Source organism: Sinocyclocheilus grahami, unplaced genomic scaffold, assembly GCF_001515645.1.
Source record: "Sinocyclocheilus grahami isolate Dianchi unplaced genomic scaffold, SAMN03320097.WGS_v1.1 scaffold1.1, whole genome shotgun sequence".
Lineage (NCBI taxonomy): Eukaryota > Metazoa > Chordata > Actinopteri > Cypriniformes > Cyprinidae > Sinocyclocheilus > Sinocyclocheilus grahami.
In genome coordinates this window covers 1,949,907-1,967,465 of record NW_015505180.1, presented here as the reverse complement: position 1 = coordinate 1,967,465, position 17,559 = coordinate 1,949,907, and the positions used below count along the sequence as shown (strand labels likewise).

At 36.3% G+C, this 17,559-nt stretch overlaps 2 protein-coding genes and 1 long non-coding RNA gene across 5 annotated transcripts in view; 2 read left to right on the top strand and 1 right to left on the bottom strand.

The window, feature by feature from the left end:
* LOC107582222 (periphilin-1-like) overlaps positions 1-17,559 on the bottom strand; it is a 40,304-nt gene that overhangs the window by 21,426 nt on the left and 1,319 nt on the right. For 2 of the 3 annotated variants that reach the window (XM_016268012.1, XM_016268080.1), the window contains exons 2-4: positions 803-851; positions 449-513; positions 139-348 (exon numbers count right to left, since the gene is read on the bottom strand). In XM_016268012.1, coding sequence (XP_016123498.1) covers positions 139-348; positions 449-513; positions 803-851 — 324 coding nt within the window. Of the gene's footprint in view, positions 1-138; positions 349-448; positions 514-802; positions 852-2,067; positions 2,268-17,559 lie in introns of those variants that run through there. The other variant, XM_016268159.1, reaches the window with a different exon arrangement.
* LOC107582490 (uncharacterized) lies at positions 2,656-3,023 on the top strand. Its single transcript, XR_001608960.1, has 3 exons — positions 2,656-2,718; positions 2,811-2,922; positions 2,996-3,023. It is a non-coding gene; the product is annotated as an uncharacterized lncRNA (long non-coding RNA).
* On the top strand, positions 4,656-16,762 carry LOC107582405 (YY1-associated factor 2-like). Its single transcript, XM_016268279.1, has 4 exons — positions 4,656-4,793; positions 5,083-5,208; positions 12,659-12,787; positions 16,114-16,762. The coding sequence occupies exons 1-4, from the start codon at positions 4,768-4,770 to the stop codon at positions 16,355-16,357; spliced, it is 525 nt and encodes a 174-aa protein (XP_016123765.1). The 5' UTR covers positions 4,656-4,767; the 3' UTR covers positions 16,358-16,762.

Here is a 17,559-nt window from a genome sequence, read left to right as displayed (position 1 = left end):
ATAGTTGTATACCTTTAACACAAATAACAAACAAAAAGTCAGGCAGACACAGTTTTACACACCAAGTATACTTTAAAAAAAGGAAATAAAAATAGAAGAAGAAAAAAAAAATTACAATATTTGATCTCTGATACGTACCCTTCGACCGGGTGGCCCACCCCTGTGGTCATTTGAAAATGAGTGATGGCTGTCTCCATGGTAACCTCTCTGACCCTCTCCATGGTAGTTGCGAGGGGCACCGTTTGGGTAAAACCGAGAGCCATCACATTCAAAACCACGGCTATAGTCCTCGTCTGGCCGCCCAAAGGGAGGTCTCCTGTTCCCGTGAGCTCCTCTTGGATATGGACCCTGTAAGATCAAAAAAGCTCAAGCACAGCTGTTTGTCTCACAGCATAATCCAAATGTCTGATTGTGGTCAAAAACAATTACAAAAAAATAAAGTATTTACCACTCTTTCTGGAGGAAACCGTTCCTCATAAAAATCTCTAATATTTCGATCTCTCCTAAAAGCCACTGATATACAAAAAGACACAAATGACATATTAATAGGATTTAAACCTCAGTAACAATATGGCACTTACACATAAGATTACATCAACATAAATTAAATTAAAACAAAATATATGACAACCATCCAAACAATAAATAACTATAAATATTGCATAACACTGACAAAAAAAAACCATTTAATACAAATGACAGTGATATCTTATTACATTTTAATGTTCATATTTGATCATATTTCAGATTTTATTAAATTTAATCAGACTTAAAATCTAACATATTTCTCTAAATAACTTACTTTTAGTTTCTGAATGAAAAATGGATGTCTTCAGTTGTATGACGGTTATCTATGAACAAATGAGAGGTAAATGAAACAGAAATAGGGATGTACCAGTTCCTGTCCTGTAGCTGGCAGATTATTATTTATTTACATTTAATCATTTAGCAGATGCTTTTATCGAAAGTGACTTACAAATGAGAACAATAGAAACAACCACACCAACAAGAGGGCAACAGTATACAGTGCAAGTGATGTGACAAGTCTCAGTTAGTCTAGCACAGTACACATTGCATTTTTTTTTTTTTTTTATAAATGAGAAAAAATGAATAGAATAGGTAAGTGCTAGTATTAATTGGTCAGGTGCTCACAAAAAGATGTGTCTTTTAGACGTTTTTTGAAAATGGCTAAAGACTCAGCTGCACGAATTGTGAAAGGCAAGTAGTTCCAGCAGCTGGGAACAGTCCAGGAAAAGGTCCATGAGGGTGATTGTGTGCGCCTCTTTGGGATGGCACCACGAGGCGTCATTCACTTGCAGAACGCAAGCTTCTCAACTAGCGAGTTTATGACATATCCATTAATTATTGCTGATAAATGTAGTTTTCCCCGTTTAAAAAAATAGCGTTCGCAATAACTGAAGTAAAAGGCAGGCTTTGTAACATGTTATTGCATAGTAGAAAACACTACTGTTAAATACTTATGATAAAAAAATAACGAACTATCAAAAAATATGTGTCTAGAGGGCGTTGTTAGGCACAACCCCTTTTTTCCCCAAGACTTTATTTACTTAAGTTCCTTATTGCTTTTACAAAACAGTTGCTCTTATTGAAACATCGTAAGCAAATCAATCTAGATAGAATAAACAGTTCCTCGCGCAACAGAATGTTGCTGTGCACCAAAGATAAGTGATGCGCACGCAGTGGCCAGCTAAACAGGTACAGTTTTCGCTGCATTAGAATGCTGCATTAACCAATCAGAACTCAAATTAGGCGCTTTATAATTTATAATAATATATGTACAATGTATTTTCTATCACAGAACGCACGCGCACATCTGAAGCGATAACATTTCTGCTGCGTTGACTTGTTTCTTTGTGCTAAATTCACAGTCAACGAGGAATCAACTCCAGTTTATATTGATTTATGTTTTTACCCGTATGTGTGCATCTTCAGTCAACAAACTCTTATTTACGATAAACTAATTTAAATCCGACGCTGTAATACCGTCTTTCACCAGTGCATGCATACTGAGAACACATGTGTAACCCCAAAATAAGCGTTACATACCGTTCACATTCTTTGCTTGACATTCCTCCTGTCAATTTAACTTTTTAATTGTTTTGTTTGTCTTTTGTGGCCAATCAACTTTAGCTAAATAATAATATTTTTGAGACGGAACGTGTGGTGAAACGCTCAGCCCGTTACTAAACATCCACAGCCACAATCAAAAACACGTTTCCGGGTTCAGATCAAAAATTGTTTTCAAAATAAAGCCATACAATCTTAATAAAATAACTGTTAAATTAAATTTGAGGCTAGTATTCACTGTATGTTCATTTTACGAGCTTTTCATGAGTCCCTTTGATTTACAGAAGTAGCTATTCATTCTGACATTATCGTATCGCATATCGAATATTGCATTATTTAATGAGTTATCACATATCGCCCTAGTGTGTGTATAGGCCTATGTATGTATTTGACTTCTTACCCTGAAGCATCTTCACACTTGATGGACCCTCTCTACATATATGGTCACATGACAAAAATAGTGTGAATTACTTAGAATAAGGGAGCAAAACATCTTACTGTATACTTCCCCTATATACATTCCTTTTTCTACAGGATTTTTGAAGTAAATTTACAAATATTGTTAACTTGTGTATATATATTTCTTGCAATTTCCCCACAGTTATGCTCGAAATATGGCAAGGTAGTGAAGTAAGTATCCTTCATTTTTGGGCTGCAAATGATAGATTCTGTTATACTTCTAGAATATAGCTTGATCATAGTCACAATATCATTTTCTGAAGCGTGACTGTTGTCAAAGACAAGCAGACACGAATGAGTAAGGGAGTTGCATTTGTGCCGTTTCTAGATAGAGAGTCTGCTCATAATTGTGCCCGATCGCTAAACAACAAACAGGTATGCTGGTTTAACATAACATTAAGTTAACAAAAAGTACACATGAAGCCAAAGTGTTTGATTGCTCTTTCAGTTGTTTGGGAGAGCGGTGAAGGCCAGTAATAGAAAAAGTGATTTCTGTTAAATAAAATATCTCCTTTTGAATTGGACTTTGAGCTTTGTAAGTTTGCAGATCTTTTTTATGCTCAAACAGCAACATTACAGACTAACTAAAGTTGAAAAAGTGAAAAAGCATAATAGGATCCCTTTAATGCATTTTTTAAAAAAAATACATCAAACACAAATTTATCAGGCTGCTATATTTAGGTTCAGTAATTTTACTCTAATGACGATGTATAGGTCCTTTTCTATGCAATTAAAGTGAAATAACTGAACATATATATAGGAGCCTGATAAAAATGCTAATTTTAGAAGAAAATTTCAGACGGCATTTAGAGGCTTTTGCATCTGAACTCTTCATTTCTAACTTTGTCAAACTATGTTGCAGAAAGTCAGAAAAAAAACTCTGCTTACCTTGATCTGAGATGTTTGTTGTTATTTATGCTCCTCATTCAGATAATTACACCTCCAAATATTGTATTTTTTTAATCTTCTAAATATAGTTTAGTTTTGTGTATTTCACAATTACATTCTTGTTATTGTTCGAGGAAGCATGGAAAATAAACAGTTTTAAGTGTAACTTCCTGTCACCTTTGTCCTCAGCTCTCATTTTTTCACCCACTGATATGTCAGTTATGAAGGCTCAGTATAAAAGTGTTTGCATTCTCAGTGAAGCAAACCTCAAAAATTACAGTATATTTGATCAAAAAAAAAAAAAAAAAAAAAAAAAAAAAATATATATATATATTGCTTCATATCATTAGCAAATGCATGTGTGAAATGTATGATTTCTACAATACAAATGCAACTTTGTAAAATAAGATTTTGTCCTGTCCCAAGTCAAAGAGCTTGTTTTTCTTGACTCTATCTAATGATTAAAATCATACAACGATTGATCTATTGAATTGACATTGCTTACTGTAGTAAAACCTACCAAGTGCATCAGTCAATCTCAACAACTCAGCTGTTATACAAGTTATTATTAGAAAAAAAATCTAGCAAATATTCTTCTTGACATGGAAAAATGGGAAATATAGGTTTCCATCAACAATATTTGGCCCCAAACTAGCTAGTCCCTGTTGTGTAACAGCTAAATGTAAACTGAAATTGCAACCCTGTTAACCATTCTGTTTTGTTTCTTTATTTTGTATTGTTAGTTTATTTTATAAATAGTCTATTTATTTATTTTTTGTTTGTTGTTAGAAAATAGCAAACAAAACAATCACACAAATCAAGGCATTTAGACCCCAAGTTTGGTAACATTATGGAAAACCATGCCAACTCTTACGCGTTCAACGTGAGACTCACGCAATTGACACTGTTCTCACGCCACACGTCCATTGAAAAGCTGTAATAACAGGATATACAGTATTTCTATATATATATCAACCCCAAATTAATAGAAAATTAAACAGCTAATTTAAAAAGTTTTCACTGACCATTTGCTGAAACAGAAAAACACTTAACATTTTAGAGTTTAGAGCAAAGTGCCAGGAACGAGTGTCTTTAATTTAAGAGGGGTGCAGTTGCCTCACTCGCATTCGCTCTGCGCCCAGTTGATTTGGGGTGAAGCGGGAGCACGACTCTTTCATATAAACCCCACGACCCTCCTTTAGAGAAAATAAATCGGCGCTGGATTGGTCGAGCAGGGTCACGTGACGGCCGCTGCGCTGGAGTTTCTACGACAGCTGGGAGCCGCGCGAGAGGCGGCTGTGCCTGCGACGCTTCGCACAAAGTTTCTGAAGCATGGGAGACAAGAGGAGTCCGACGAGGTAAAAACAAACAGAAAGAAACTCCCACAGCCGGTGGCTTCAAGAAACTCGAGACCGTCTCAGGGCTTGAAACAGACCATTAGGCAGCGCGCGTGAATGAGAAAGACGCAACGAGTGGCCACCATGGCGGACTGACTGTTTTATCAACCTAAAGTGTAATTTCATTAAAGAACGCGTCGCTTGCGCAGGCGTCCGGCTGACGTTGTGCATGGATAGGATCAGATATGTGTGTCGGAGATTTCTACAGTCCGAGATGTGATGTACTCTCTGTTTGTTTTGCTTTTTGAAGGCCGAAACGGCAAGCGAAGCCCTCTTCCGACGACGGCTACTGGGACTGCAGCGTGTGTACATTCAAGAACAGCGCCGAAGCGTTCAAATGCATGATGTGCGATATCAGGAAGGGCACATCAACGCGGTGAGTGCCACACGATGTCTGAATGCGAGCTGCTGCTTCAAATCTAAGGAACTGCCTGCCTACACCGCATATTTGGACTTAATTCGATACCCCAGAATGCTGTCTAGATAACGTTAGTCAGCTCATTGGGTTTTGAGACAGCCTTTTGCCTTGTGCGTATTAATAATTACACAGTTAATACAATGTTTATAACCTCAGGAACAAATGTGAGCAGTCAGTGTCACGTTACTAAACAGCTCTGTTTGTAAAACATCCATTATACCCTGATTAAAGCAGGTTATTTCAGAAGTAATTGGGGTTTAATTTCAGTTCATTATGTAATTATAGTACATTAGCTGGGTATGACACAACATATGAGCAAATCTCTATAATGCCGTACTTTTTTTCTATTAGCACTCTTTAAAAAAAGTCAATAAATTGGCTTGTAAATGTACATTTAGCCTAATTCTAACGCTTAAGTCATACATATTTTCATAATCACCACAATTTGCATGTCAAAAGGCAAATGTGGCATTAAAAATAGCATTTTGTAATGTCTTTCCTCTGTTTAGATGTAAAAGCATTTGGGGTGCACTGATAATACCGATAATATCGACTTGTGTTGTATACTGGAGGAAAATACTTGTATTAACGCTTTAGCGCTTAAAGACTTTTGTGATGATAATGTTGTTTCTGAAGATGTGGTGACATTTACCATTGTTCGGTAAACTTTAACCGGTGTTTGAATTTTAACAGTCGAAATTGAGTCACATCAATAGGAATCAGTGGAATCTGGAATTCCGTGTGAGGGGGCGAAAGATTTCCCCACGCAATGAGTTTAAGTTGGTAGTAACTTTGGTGTGAGTTGTGCTTTTTTTCCACTACACTTTTGACAACAGTTGTTTTTTTGCCTTGCAGAATTTCACAGAAATAAGGATGGAATTGAAAATAATACTCTTGAGTAATAATTTCAGAGGTTTTCGTGCTGTATATTGAAGGATAAATACTTATACTTGGTATAAGTATCATCGTTTAAAGTTTCTAAAGATATGGTCACATTTACTGTCATTTGGTGAATTGAAAATTTGCATGAGGGCGAAAGATTTCGTCATGCGAATTTGCCGTTCTCACTAACACTAACACTAACTAAGCTGCTTGGTTTGAGCTTCGATATAAGCTCTGCTTTTTTTTTTTGCTACACTATGGATATTTTACCTGTGAAATTTTATCTGAAAATAGGGAAGAAATAGAAAATAATACTCTGTAGGGAAGAAACCTTCAATTAATCATATAGAATGAGGGGTCCTACGCAATGCATGTTTTTACTGAGCATCTATGGTTGGTATCAGCCAATACTCTGCTTGTATTGGTCTTACAGATAGCGTCTTTCCCATGGCAGCGATCCATGAGAGAGTGCTAATGACCTCATCAGAGAAGACATTTAATGGGCTCGTATTTTCTCACTTTCATCTCATCAGTCATAAAAAAATGTTTTGGAACAGTCAGCGACTGAGTCGGCAGTCAGTTATTTCCCTTATGTCATTAAGATGAGATCAGGAAGTAAAATATTCCTCATCTGCGTTTCAGAACATAAACGCACACTAAAAGTAGATGAAGATGATGATGATGATGACAGACCTCAGCTCTCAACAACAGCACCAGATAACGATCATCTTTCTTTAGGGAGATTGTTTAGAAAGGTTTAATTATCTTTCAAGTTTCAAATCCCATTACCACCGCTGAATCAAAGCATTATTACAGCAGTTATTTAAAGCTAACAAACGTTCATTTTCACTCCAAAAGTGTGTGTGAGAGGGCGAAGGATTTTTATGTGGGGGTGGGGTGCTGTCACTCGTCCAGGCCACCACAGCAGCTGGCGTCCAGACGGCCTGAACTCATTTGTATTCAACGGCTTAATCAAGAATGCTGTCATCAGAAGAGGCATCATCACATCAGGATACATACACACACGGACACTCTTGCCCATAAATAAACCCATGATTGCACATTGTCCTGTTATAATGCCTCGGAGATGGCCACAAATGATGGGTTTTAATGATAATGTCCTCTTGATTAGATTCTCGCAGGTCGTTCATTTATGAAGAAAGGAGCGCTTCTTGACATGCAGCATGTTCAATTTTCTCCAGTTCTGCTTTTATGCTACTTTTAGCGAGCAGTTGTATGTGTAAACGCAAAGGATATACGTTGGTGCTAATTGCTGCTTTCAGCTTCATCATCTTCCCGAGCAGCCGTCAGATGTGAATGACAGTGTGTTAGGTTAGGTTGCGGTTGTGTGCAGCAGATAGCAAATTAATGTTTTATAAGGCTATGATTTAGCTGAGCCTGACTGATACGTGGCGAATGATACAAGGGTTTATTTAGAGCATGTTTGTTGGACATCTCATCATATGTTTAATTTGGGTTAGTAGGACATGCTTTTAAGCAAAATGTTTTGAAAAATCAATTTTTCCATACAATGAACGTCAATAAGGGCCTGTGCTGTTTTGGACCCCATTGAATTACATTGTAAGGATAAAAACAGGCAAAACGGGCTTCAAATATCTTCTTTTGTGTTCCGCAGAAAGTCATAAAGGTTTTGAACAACGGGAAGGTAAAAAAAATTGTCAAGTTTTATTTGGGGGTAAATTATCCCTTTAAATCACACAATACAAGCTCCTAAGTGAATGTTTTTTTTAATGTTGCTTTGACTAATGGCTATATTTGCTCTTGTTCGAAGAGTGATTTGTTTACCTAGTTGTTACCTTGCGCTGACAGACTGACATTTAATTGATGAAGCTGCAGAGCTTCTCGTAGAGCATTTTTAGGCCATTCCCTCGCTGACCCCCCGAACCTGCCGGCAAACCTCTAATTTCAGTGTACCGACACATTTTGCCCCCCAGCGAAATCATTCGCTCTGCTGGAGAGAGTATTATACCGTTCAATTACCACAAATGGAGAGAATGTCCCCTCTAGACCAAGCAGTTTTTTTCGTACTCCAGACCTCTCACGATGACAGATTGGAAAAAGGAAGGCTGTATTATGTTTGTTGTTTTTTTTCACGTTGGAGCTCTATTTGACTTGACACTAATGTATGTTTGTGCTGTCACAACCAGTTTAAGGTTGTCGGTTATAAATTGTTGGCATAACCTGTGCGCTCTATAGGGGTATCGCTGAGAGAACTGGACCCATCATCCTTCATTACTGTCAGTGTCGGTGAGGTGATGACAAACAGGATTTCGATTGCAAATAGGGATGCTCTGAAATTTCGGCCACTGAAAATGGCATTTACGGGGGTTTTCGTGCTCTGATAATAATAGCTTTGTAGAACTATACATTATTTGGATAATAACAAAAAATAAATAAAAAAGGGTTATATCTTATTCTGTTGGATAGAACTGAATAAAAATAATATATTGATATTTAATATTAATATATTTTCTGTTCAATTTTATTGTTACTTTCAATAAACGTGTGGTTATTTTAATTGTTTTAATGTTTTTATTCAGTACAATTAAAATTAAGTTAAATTAAAAAGTATTTCAAAATTACATTACATTATTTCATAAAATAATAATTATTTAAAGCATTTTTTGTTTCAGTTTTCGGCCAAGTGCATCCAGAAAATTTCGGTTTTGGCCTAGAAATTTCATTTTGGTGCATCCCTAATTGCAAATTATTCTGATAGTGATATTTTCTTGTTGCTGAACAATGCGATAAAACATGGTGGAGATGTGCAAAACCAACTTGTCAGTGGGTCTGAAGGAAGCCTTGAATAATTAGGCTGGTTCAGGGTTCACCTGACTCCATGCATTTTATAATTATACAATAGCGGAAAAAATTGCATTATTATATATAAATTATACAAAGGCTTTTACATGCTTATATAGTGTTAGTTGTTAGATGACTAGTCACTTGCTTCAGTGTGGCATTTGAAAGAGTTGAGCAGCATGTGAAATCCTCTCTAATTGCGTGTGTGCAGAAACCCAGAGTGCCGCTCTGCGAGTTCTCGTCTCTTTGCCCAAAAAGACGAAACTAATGCAGTCTGAGGAAGTGTTCCCAGCATGCCTCTGCCAAATAAACAAAAAGCCACATAAAACCTTCACATTATTCAGTAATTACAAGAGCCTGTTGTCATTTATTAGAGAAATGTTGTGTATAGTTTGCAAAAGCTCGCGAAGGCGCATGCCCGTACTGTCTCAAACAAGTTGACCTCATTTTGATTCAGACAGTTATGGGCCTTTGATGAAAGGAGAGAAAGCTGGATACTAAAGCGAGGGAGAAGCAGTGTGGAACTGCAGTGTGGGATTTTGAAAAGCAGTTAAAAGGAAATGCAGACATTTGGAAAGAACCGAAAACAGAGTGTGGAGAGGTGGGACGGTGGGAGGCAGAGTGCCATCTGTCAAACAGGGGGCTTGGCAGTGGAGCGAAAGGAGGAGCAGTATGGAGACTGCATGTTCACACAGTGTAGCGTATTAATCATGGTGTCCCCTCCCATCACTCAAGCCCACGAGTACACAAGCCTCCCCGGTACAATCGTTACGCCATTATACAAACATGCAGATATGAACACATCTGAGAGACTCTTGGATCAGAGGAGAGAACACCGCCCTCGTGTCCTTCTGATTTAACACAGTAATGTGGGAAAAATTTGTTTTGTGTGTGCACTTCTGTAAAAAGACGCCTTTGTAGACCCATTCGGTAACTGTTTGATGTAATAGTTGGCATTGATGTGATTTTATGAAGAAATTCAATACATCGGCTTTATTTAACAAGGAAACTGACTAAAAATTTAGGTAAGAGAGGCTAAGTTATATTGTGAGAGCCTTCAGTGACTTTTTGCTAAGAATACGAGAGCCCTAACTTAAACCCAATTGTGCATTTCTGGAGAGACCTAAAAATGGCTGTCCATCAACGTTTACCATCCAACCTGCCAGAACTGGAGAGGCTCTGCAAGGAGGAATGGCAGAGGATCCCCAACTCCAGGTGTGAAAAACTTGTTGCATCTTTCCCAAAAAGACTCATGGCTGTATTAGATCAAAAGGGTGCTTCTACTAAATACTGAGCAAAGGGTCTGAATACTTAGGACCATGTGATATTTCAGTTTTTCTTTTTTAATAAATCTGCAAAAATGTCAACAATTCTGTGTTTTTCTGTCAATATGGGGTGCTGTGTGTACATTGAGGAAAAAAAATAACTGAAATGATTTTAGCAAATGGCTGCAATATAACAAAGAGTGAAAAATTTAAGGGGGTCTGAATACTTTCCGTACCCACTGTATATTGGTACCACATTCGTAATCGGTTGATATGATAGATTTTTTTATTTAAATATTGGATATATATTGCCAATATTGGATATTAAATAATACATGCTAATTTCTTCTATTTTTACATTAAACACTAATTTAATATCACTGTAATCTTTTGCAAATCTCAAAATGAATATACATTTTTCATAATTCACATTATTAGGTGCCTAATTCACTTGTAGCATTTAAATTGTTTTTGTTTTTGTTTTACAGAATAGTAATTTTTTTTTATTAATTTGCCAATTGTAAGTTAGCAGCCAGCCAGCCAGCCACGTATAATATAATTAATTATTAGATTAGCGGTGCATCCCTTATTGATTGATTTTTATAAAATGGTTGATACATCCTAAAAATATAATTAGGACATTACAAATTAAAGAAAATATAATCTCTCGATTGGTGCCATTGAGCAGTCAAAATATTTTTTTTGTTTTTGACTGATATGCGACATAGCTGTTATAGTTTCATGTCGCTCATTTCACTTCATTGTCTCTTCTTTACTCACAAATAATTAGAACTTATTTCATTTTGTTCATTGAAATTTTTTTATTTGATAGTATTTATGTAATAAGCAGGATAATATACAGTCAGAGAGTCGTTGCAAAATTCTAATATTAACTGGCTTACATTGTCTTTTTGTATTATTGTAAGGGATAAATGTAAACTAATAGCACGGATTAAAGCATAGTTGCAACACGTATGCGTGAGACGGAGAGTGACTAATGACGGAGTAATTTCACAAAATCTCTCTCACCCTCATGACAAATGTTCAAAAATAAGCAGGATCAGCAAGGTTAATGCCAATTTACTCTGTCTGGCACAGAGGAAATACATCACAAAGTGATCGATTGATTTAATCTGAATGGTGCGTCTAACAGCGCTGAGTGTGAAGGGTGTTAAGAGTCCACAGCAAGCAGCCAGGTCTTGACATGCAGCAGAGAGTGAGGCAGGCAGACAACTAACAACAACTAATAATGGCCGTTTTCACTTGCCGTGGGCTTGGGATCAATGCTAATGACCGGTTCTTGGCTGCCATGCTTTAAGGCTGTAGATGTTCTAACTTCACAATGTGTAACTTAATTAGATATTTCCAAAGCAACCGGGGGTTATGGATGAAAGCGTAAACATTGCACAGATACTGAGAAGCTGTTTTTAAAATCACTGTATGTGTGTGTGTGTGCGCGTGTTGGCAAAGCAGACGGCAGCGATGCTGGCCTTCATACTGCTCTGTTGTGGACTGGTTTTGGTATAACAGCTGTTCTTGACATTACAGCAACAGTCACAGTGCATCCCTGTCGTACTAAACGTAATGCTACTGATGGGACTTTACCCTGAGCTCTGATCTGAGATCAGTATGGTTAGCTCATAGGCCTAGATATAATCTGTAATTGCCGCAGCTGTCAGGTTGTTAATTAGGGGTGCAACAACTGATTTGAAATGACAACAGCAAAACAGTATCCTACTAACAAACAATAGTAGGACAAGTTAAGTAGGACAAGAAAGGCTGTTCTAGATATTTCTGACCGTTTACATCAATAGGTTCAATCTGGATCTGGTGTTTTAAATGGTATATTATTATTAATAATAATAATAATAATGCATTTAGTTTGAGTAATTTATTTATTTATTTAGTTTAATTTTTATTGTTGGTCTAGGTTTTTTTAGTTTGTATCTAAAATGGCCACATTTTATTTTAGTTTTGGAATTACTCATTTATTTTAGGGTTTTTCCCTCTTATGTTTTATTTATTAGTTAACTAAAATGTTTTTTGTTTGTGTATTTGTTTTCATTTATTTTTTTTAATCTGATGCCAGTATTTTTCTATAATTTTTATATTGAAATTTTATGTTTAGACAGGGATAACTAGTATATTAGGGGATATTAGCTTCTATTAGGAAGTTAAATTGCCAGTTTTTGTCTTCCTGCTGTAGAAAGGAAAACAGATGAGTGAAATTGCGGCTGTTTCTCAACTGTTGAGAAAACACATTCTTCTCAGATTACACTATGTTGGCAAGATTTCTCAACTAGCTTCAACACTTGCCTGTTTAAACTTGCTCTTTCCCACCTAGTCCTTTTCATCAGGCTCTGGTGAGCTTGAATCATGTCATCCTGATTTAAAATCTTGCTTTCTCGCCTCTCAGTCTTCCCTTCCCCCCCCCACAGGAAACCTCGTCCTGTCACACAGCAGTTTGTTTCACCCACACAGCCCAAGAAAGAGAAAAAGGAGAAGACTGAGAAGGACAAGAACGAGAGAGAACCGACACTGAAAAAGAACAGCCACAAGAAAATGAGGTGAAATGAAAATGAGAAATGAGATGAAAATACGGTCCCTGTGTTCATAAATTTACTGCATAGTTCCTACTCCCCAAACAAATGAAGTGGCCGTCTTTTGCATTTTATATAGCAGGTAGCTCACTCTGGAAAATGTCATGTATTGTTGCTCTCCATTTGAAAACTATTTGAATATAAAATATATTTCACCTACTGCAGTGCACTGAGAATTATACAACACTTTTTGTCCCCTTTTAGTGACAAAGCTCATACAAATATTTGTAACAAATTGTACGCTTACACTACACACCACTATACGCTTACTATGTATCCTAATGAGATCTCCATCAATGAGAAACGGGCATTGATGCTTCCATGAAGCAATGTGAATTTAATAGATTTACACTTACGAACGGTTATATATTTACACTATTGTTACAGAGTTTAGAGTCAGTATCATTTATCGCGATTAATCCCACCTAACAATAAAGTTTTTTAATATAATTTTATATTGCAATAATTTCACATTCAATCTTCAATTAATGTAGACTCAACATACAGTATATTTTTAATATTTGGTTAATGGCATCTTTTTATGACTGAAGGTATCACTGATACCAATACTACTGATGCCTCTGAATTGTTTTTCTTCTTATTAGTATTTAACCAATGACTATAGTCATTCAACATTACAGTATAATTGAGAGATATCAATTTTAACATTTTATTAGACTTTTAAAAAATAACTTCTGATTCAAGTAAACTTAAATCAATCTTCACATAAACCCATTATAATAAATGTCATATTTACCTGTGCCCCACAGCAAGTAGAAAATAAAAAAATGCAGAAATGTAATAACGTTATAAAACACTACATTTTTATTTAAATATAGATTAATCTTTAAAGCTACTAAAGTTTTTATTTCCTCTTTTTTTCTTTTGTTCTTTGATTAACAGACATAACAGCAGCTGGGTTATTACGTTATTTTGGCTGCTTTAAGAGCTGCCGCTGCTGAACATGATGTGGATCTGACATGCATTGTATTTTCTCACAACTCTTTACCTTTTCTGTGTTCTTAAAGCTCTTAAAGTGTCTACTAATGAGCTAATGAGTTGAATCGGGTGTGTTGTGCTGGGGTGCTTCAGGTCAGTTTTGAAAACCACTGCATTTCAGAGACATGTTCTTAAATGACTCATATATAACAAATACTTGCATGCATGCACTGTTTTAAGGCAGCTTTAATGACTTAAGGTAACTTCATGACTTAACTGAATGACATAACTACGACATTGCATGCTCATAGTTTATTTCGCGCTTTAATATGAAATGATACAGGCTACAGCGTGCATCGGCACATTTGTGCGTGCAATGGACTATATGCATGGAGCGTTCTTTAGAACTTCCGCATAAAGATAAGCCAGCTTAGACAAACAAAACTTTTCTTCAAATTGTGACTGGATTGTGTAGAAAAACCGTGCAAAGGGTGCTCAGCTGAGTTTGACAGTCAACCGGAAATGACTGAGTTAGCTTATCTAAAACCAGGAAGTAACCGTGAAGTTGAAGTGTGTGTCTGAAAAGTCTCCTGTTTGATGTGGTCAAAGACATTCTGCGTCTAAATAAACGCAATTCTCCTCAAGAAAAAAAAAAAAGATAGAAGCAGCAGTAGTTGAGAGTGGTGTGGCCAACCCTATCTACATTAATAATAAGAAATGTTTCTTGAGCACCAAATAAGCATATTATAATGATTTCTTAAGGAATTTGAAAACAAATGTGTTCAAATTTATGGTTACATATGTCAGAAGTCTTCAAATCAAAGTTTCTGATGTTCTGATTCATTTTTTAGATCATTGGTTTGGTTCATTGCCTCTAGGGCTGCACGATAAATCGCATGCGATATTTAATGCGCATCTTGTGATTGAGAAAATACTTGGAAAACCAAGGCCGCCGGGTTCACTTTTATGCTCTATTATACTAGCAATTCAAGTCAATTTTATTTATATAACAAGCCAATTTACTCTATTTAATACAGATTTAATGTTTCAAAGCAGGTTCACAGTAATAAACAGTTAAATTAGTGTTAATGTTGCTAAATGCATCAATTATAAAACTATTTAAATTTCAGCTGTAAAGCAGATCTACAAAAGACAATAGTATCTCAATTAGGGTTGTGGCGGTGAGAAAATGTTTCCACCGGTTAATCGACGTGTGGCAATACCGGTATCACCACGGGGGCAGGGGCGTTCTCTCTTTTCCTTGCTTTCCTTGGCTTTTAAATAGCTTGTAAAAGCAGCGTGCGCATTTTACTTTCACTTTGAAATAGCGGCAATTTGGTGTAAAGCAATTGTTTGTTTTTAGTTCGTTTGAATTTTACTTCTTTTCCTCGCTTTCCTTCGCTTTTAAATAGCTTAAAAGCGCCATGCGCATTTTACTTTCACTTTCAAATTAGCAGCAGGTCGGCGTCAATTGCATGAAAGCAACAACAAAATACAACGTCAAACTCACTTTAGCCCATATATAAAACATTTTATTAAACAACTTAACAAAAATACAAATACACCATGCTATAGGGCAGGCTATGCCTAATATAAAATAACAAATAACTTACATAAAGTTTAAATAGGTATACAAAACTGGAAATAGGCCAAGTAAACATGTATAATATATAACCAAATAAATAAGAAACGTAGAATGTTTATTAGCAAAACGAGTAAGAAAGCTTGGAGGCACGGCATACACCTTGATGTCAAATAAAATAAATAAATGACAGTTTAAATCAAGTAAAAATCAGCAAACAATGTGTAATAAGCAACGAATGTTTAAAAAAAAAAAACTTCCAAAATCACCTTAGATAAACGGCAAAAGTCAACAGGCTTTTCAAAATCCAAAATATTGCCAAACAGGCGCTTTTGCATCTCGTTTCGAAACTAAATCATCCGCGATAGTCTTGTCTGTCTCACCCCACTCTTCTTGTCAGTCAGCTCGACTCACTCTCCTCACTGGAGAAATGAAATCTGATCTGTGATGCAACTGTCGTTCAACTGCATTGAGCAGCCGTGTTCAGTTTTTAATTGTTGTGTCTGTTCTTTTACTGAACGAAATGATTTGGTGGGCAAGTGACGTAACCGGTGTTGCAGCTTAACACCGGTATCACCGTCAGCACCGTCTATCGCGGCAAGTCTAATCTCAATGCAGCTAAGTTTAGTTCAATGAAGGTGTCTATGTTATCAAGTTAATCAATTATGAAATGCTATAAGAGCAACTCTACAGAAGACAATAGTGTCATTATTCAGCGCAAGTGATGTCAAGGCTAGCATGTCTGATCTGTTCTTTGCTCCCTATCCCGCAGGCCCAGGTTAAAAAATGTGGACCGCAGCAGTGCACAACATCTGGAAGTGACAGTGGGAGATCTGACGGTTATCATAACAGACTTTAAGGAGAAAAGTAAGCCCTCCTCCAGTTCGTCCTCCAGTGCAGCATCTGGAGACCACCACAGCCAGAGCGGATCCAACTCAGACAACACAGAGAAGGGGATCTCCAGATCCTCATCCCCGCGAGGGGAGGGTTCCTCACTCAACGGGGAATCTCACTAGGAACCCGTGGATTACAAACGTTACTTCCAGTCTCCTGCACCTAATATATCCATTTTAAACGAACAGACACAGGAGCGCGCTTATGTATGCCAAGACTTACCGAGACACAGACTTAACCCAGCAATATAAGCCATCTCTCACTACTACCACAGTTGTAGAATCTGAAACATAGGTTTTCACCACGATACACTCATCCTGGTTTGTTTCAGTGCCCAGTAGGTCAGCTTGAGATAAACTGTAGACTTTGTAAGCAATTTTGATGATTGAATTTTGACATTTTGACAATTTAAGTTCTATAGCATATGGTAGTATGAATCAGATAAGTGTTGTTGTCTGTTTGGATTTGGACTTTGACACCCATTCTCGTTCTCTTCACTATTGTTACAATTTCATAGACCTTTTTTTTTTTAAATCACAATCTGTAATTTCTGCAACAGCACCCATTACATCTCGGTAATTAGCCCTGGGGCTTAAAAACTTTCAACTGGAACATTGTTGTGAAAGTATTTGCTTCTACATTAATGACATGTCAGTTGCAAATTGTTACTTTAAAATACTTAAATGCATTACAGGATGAGCGTTAAGCCATCTATGAATAACTGACCCAAACAGGACTTCCTTTCTCAATTGTTTGTTGCACCTGCTGGTACTTTTTGTATGATTATATGAGAAAAGCCTTTAAACGCAGAAATTCATTGTTTAATTTGTTCTTGTTGTTTTATTTGAAACTTGTCATAGATTGCATCACTTGTGCGGCTAGTTGTTCTACCAGCACTGTTTTGTGTTAGATTGTCTTGATATAATTTTTATTCCACACGAAACAACATTTATGACTAAAAATGACAAATGTATTTGTAAGAATTCATCCCATCCTTTATGATGAATTTTCCAATATGTATTCCTGTAACTATTTTAAAGATACTACTACCAATTTAGTTACTAACTATTATTACACAAGCTTTCATTTTTACTAGTAATGATACTAAGAATTAATTTTAACTTTACTGTTCTGGCAATGATCTAGTTATAATGGCTATTAAATAATTCAGTTAAAAATCCTACTTGTAAGATTAAAAATGCATGATGTAACAATTGGGATTTGTTATTAAAACTTTTACATTGTGTGTCACATAATTCTGTAAAATTTTCTACCACTTTTACTAATAAATCCAACTACAAATATTATTGTTAATAATAAAACA